Source organism: Orycteropus afer, unplaced genomic scaffold, assembly GCF_000298275.1.
Source record: "Orycteropus afer afer isolate SDZICR_OR568_19922 unplaced genomic scaffold, OryAfe1.0 scaffold00118, whole genome shotgun sequence".
Classification (NCBI taxonomy): Eukaryota; Metazoa; Chordata; class Mammalia; order Tubulidentata; family Orycteropodidae; genus Orycteropus; species Orycteropus afer.
This window is the reverse complement of record NW_006921705.1, coordinates 6,674,430-6,677,091: the sequence shown is the minus strand read 5'-3', so window position 1 is coordinate 6,677,091 and position 2,662 is coordinate 6,674,430. Positions and strand designations below refer to the sequence as shown.

Below are 2,662 nucleotides of genomic sequence, written 5' to 3'. Positions count from 1 at the left end.
AAAAAAAAAAAAAAAAACCATAATGGCTACTAAGTCTACTTGGTGAAACTCCTGGGGGCACTCAGAACAGAATCTATACCCTGAGAACAAGGGGGCAAGTTAGGCAGCTTCTTCTCAAATGTACGCTGCCTGCCCCCCCCCAATAGCTCAGATCATTGACCAATGAAATCCTCGGGTGAGGCTCCTGAGCGATCTTGTCAGTCTTAAAGAGAGTGGTTGTACTGACACCATTCATCTCCAGTTACACAAGACACAGAGCTTTGGCTGCCACAGGGCCAACCTATACCCAGTGTTACCAGCAGAAAAGACTGAGTCTTCATTGTGAGAAATTTATTAAAATAAGAACAAGCATCAGTTATACATAGAAATAGTCATTTGCACTGTGGTACTAGAGCAGAAGAGCAATTTTAAATATATTAAAAAAATCACAAAATATATTGGTTAAGGCACTAAATCCAGTCTCGTTTTCAATAAATACACTTGTTTAAAAAGGCAGTAGTGTGTGCCTCTGATTAAGTGAATGCAGGCACTATAGTATTAAAGATAGTTATATTTTGCTGTGGCCATTGTATGTAGTTTATTCTCAAAATAATTTTCATTAGCTAAGATTAATATTTTTTCTCACAACTCAAAGTATGAGGAAAAAAAAATCACAGTTTCAATGTTTTAGTTTAAGGCTTTTCCAGAAAGACTTATGTATAAAAGGAGATGTATCTTCATATATTCCTTGGCAAGAATGAATTATATAAAATCACAAAGGATCACCTCCCGGAGAATAAAGCCATCAGAGGTTGGATGTCTCAGAACAGCTTGAGTCTTTGGAAAAGTATTTTTTCCAACTGCAATAAAATCAGCTAGGTGTAGAAAATGCTAGACCTTTGAGTATCTAAGAAGGCTGCTTTGTAAGTGCCCTCTGTTGAAGGAGTTTGTTACTCAGCTGAGGGGAGTCAGGCCAGTTCCTGTGTTGTATGCTGTGGACAGAGCACCACACTGGGAGTCAAGTGTCTGCACCCATTCAACACCACCAAAACCAACTGCTGCCAAGTCGACCCTGACTCATAGCACCACCATTCCTTCCCAATGATGCCAAGTCTGTTTTTGTTACAGTGCTCAGCAGCCTTCTGAGCATATGCATGTTCCCTTGTAAAATGGAAGGTTGCACTTGCCCTCTTCTATGGTCCTTTCCAGCTCAAGCACCCTGTGACTCTGTGATGGTGGGAATCGTTTTTTGGTTACAGTTGACCCTGCTGCAGTCAGATAGGCCTAGCCTCTCTTTAGGACACAATGACCACAGTAAAGGGCAAAAAAGCCAACCTTCCACAGCATCTCCAGATTGTTTGAGCCCTCGGTGCAAATCCTTTCATCAAAACACTCAACTCTAAAGTTGCCATTTAACCGAAGTTACATATTACTCATAAAAGGTCATCATGACTTCTTATCAGACAATATAGCTTTCGTGGCAGAAACAGGTTGCATAGATCGCTGAGATTAAATTCACATTTTCACATATTTGGTTTCTGTAGATAGGTCTTCAACAAAGAGATTAGGCAGTAAGGCTCTCTACAGGCATGAGGTAAAAGATTAGCAAAAACCTTGACATTAGCCTCATAGAAGGTGAGAAATCCCCCCCCCCTTTTTTTCTTTCCTGATGAGTTAGAAAGGGCTGCTCATCTAATTTCTTTTATTACTAGTATATGCCCTTGGGAGAGTGCAGGTTGGCAAGACTTAAGCTAGAAAATACACTTCACTTGTTGGCAAGTAAACTAGACATACGGTGGTCAAAATTTTAAGAAATCTGGGCCCTACCTGCTCAGATGCTATAGAGAATACAGCTACTTTCATTCTGAAATGTATACCAGTATTGCTTTCACCTGGTAAGATGTGCTCTCCAAGTTGACTTTAAAAAAAAAAAAAAATTTAAAGTTGACTTTAAATTATAGACAATTTTTATCTAGTTATGAAATGGTAACTTTAAAACCAGTCTTTGAGAAGTGATTGCATACAAAGCATCTAATCACAAAAACAAGAAAGGGAATCAAAGGGCATTTCAGAAAGAAACTCGAGAGCCAAAGGTATTTAGTTGTTCTTTTCCAAGGACCTGTAGTACTCTGTCAGGATTTTCCATGCTTTGGGAGCCATAAAACCATCTGGGGGATTTTCTCCTTCCCGAGCGAGCTTCCTCATTCGAGTTCCTGAGATGAAGTCAAAGTCACTGTGCCTGTCACAAGGTAACAACAAGGAATTCAGTGTAGGTAAGTAACACCTACCTTAAGAATTCCTAGATTAGGTTATGGATTCTAAGACCTACATTTTTGCTCTCTGTAAAATATTGCATCTTCTTCCAAAATGGTCGTTTTGCTAAATCTCCAGTTCAGTAAGGGAACATGCAAAAGAAAAGGGAACTAAAACCAACAGCTGGAAAAGTACATCGTGTTTGGTAAAGAAGAACTAGTTGCTGCCAAGTTAATTCCAACTCGTAGTGACACTATAGGACAGAGTAGAACTGCTCCCACAGGATTTCCAGGGCTGTAAATCTTTACAGAAGCAGACTGCCCCATCATCCTTCTCCTGCAGAGTGGCCGGTGGGTGTGAGCTGCCAACTTTTTGGTTAACAGCTCAGCGCTTACCCACTGTGCCACTAGGGCTTCTCTAGGAGAGTAGT

At 40.3% G+C, this 2,662-nt stretch overlaps 1 protein-coding gene across 1 annotated transcript in view; it reads right to left on the bottom strand.

Moving 5' to 3' along the window:
• Positions 1 to 2,076: 2,076 nt before the first annotated feature.
• The window catches only part of PAPSS2 (3'-phosphoadenosine 5'-phosphosulfate synthase 2), a 47,478-nt gene continuing 46,892 nt past the window's right edge, over positions 2,077 to 2,662 (bottom strand). Inside the window, exon 13 of the mRNA XM_007944044.2 lies at positions 2,077 to 2,218. Coding sequence (XP_007942235.1) covers positions 2,077 to 2,218 — 142 coding nt within the window. The remainder of the gene's footprint in view (positions 2,219 to 2,662) is intronic.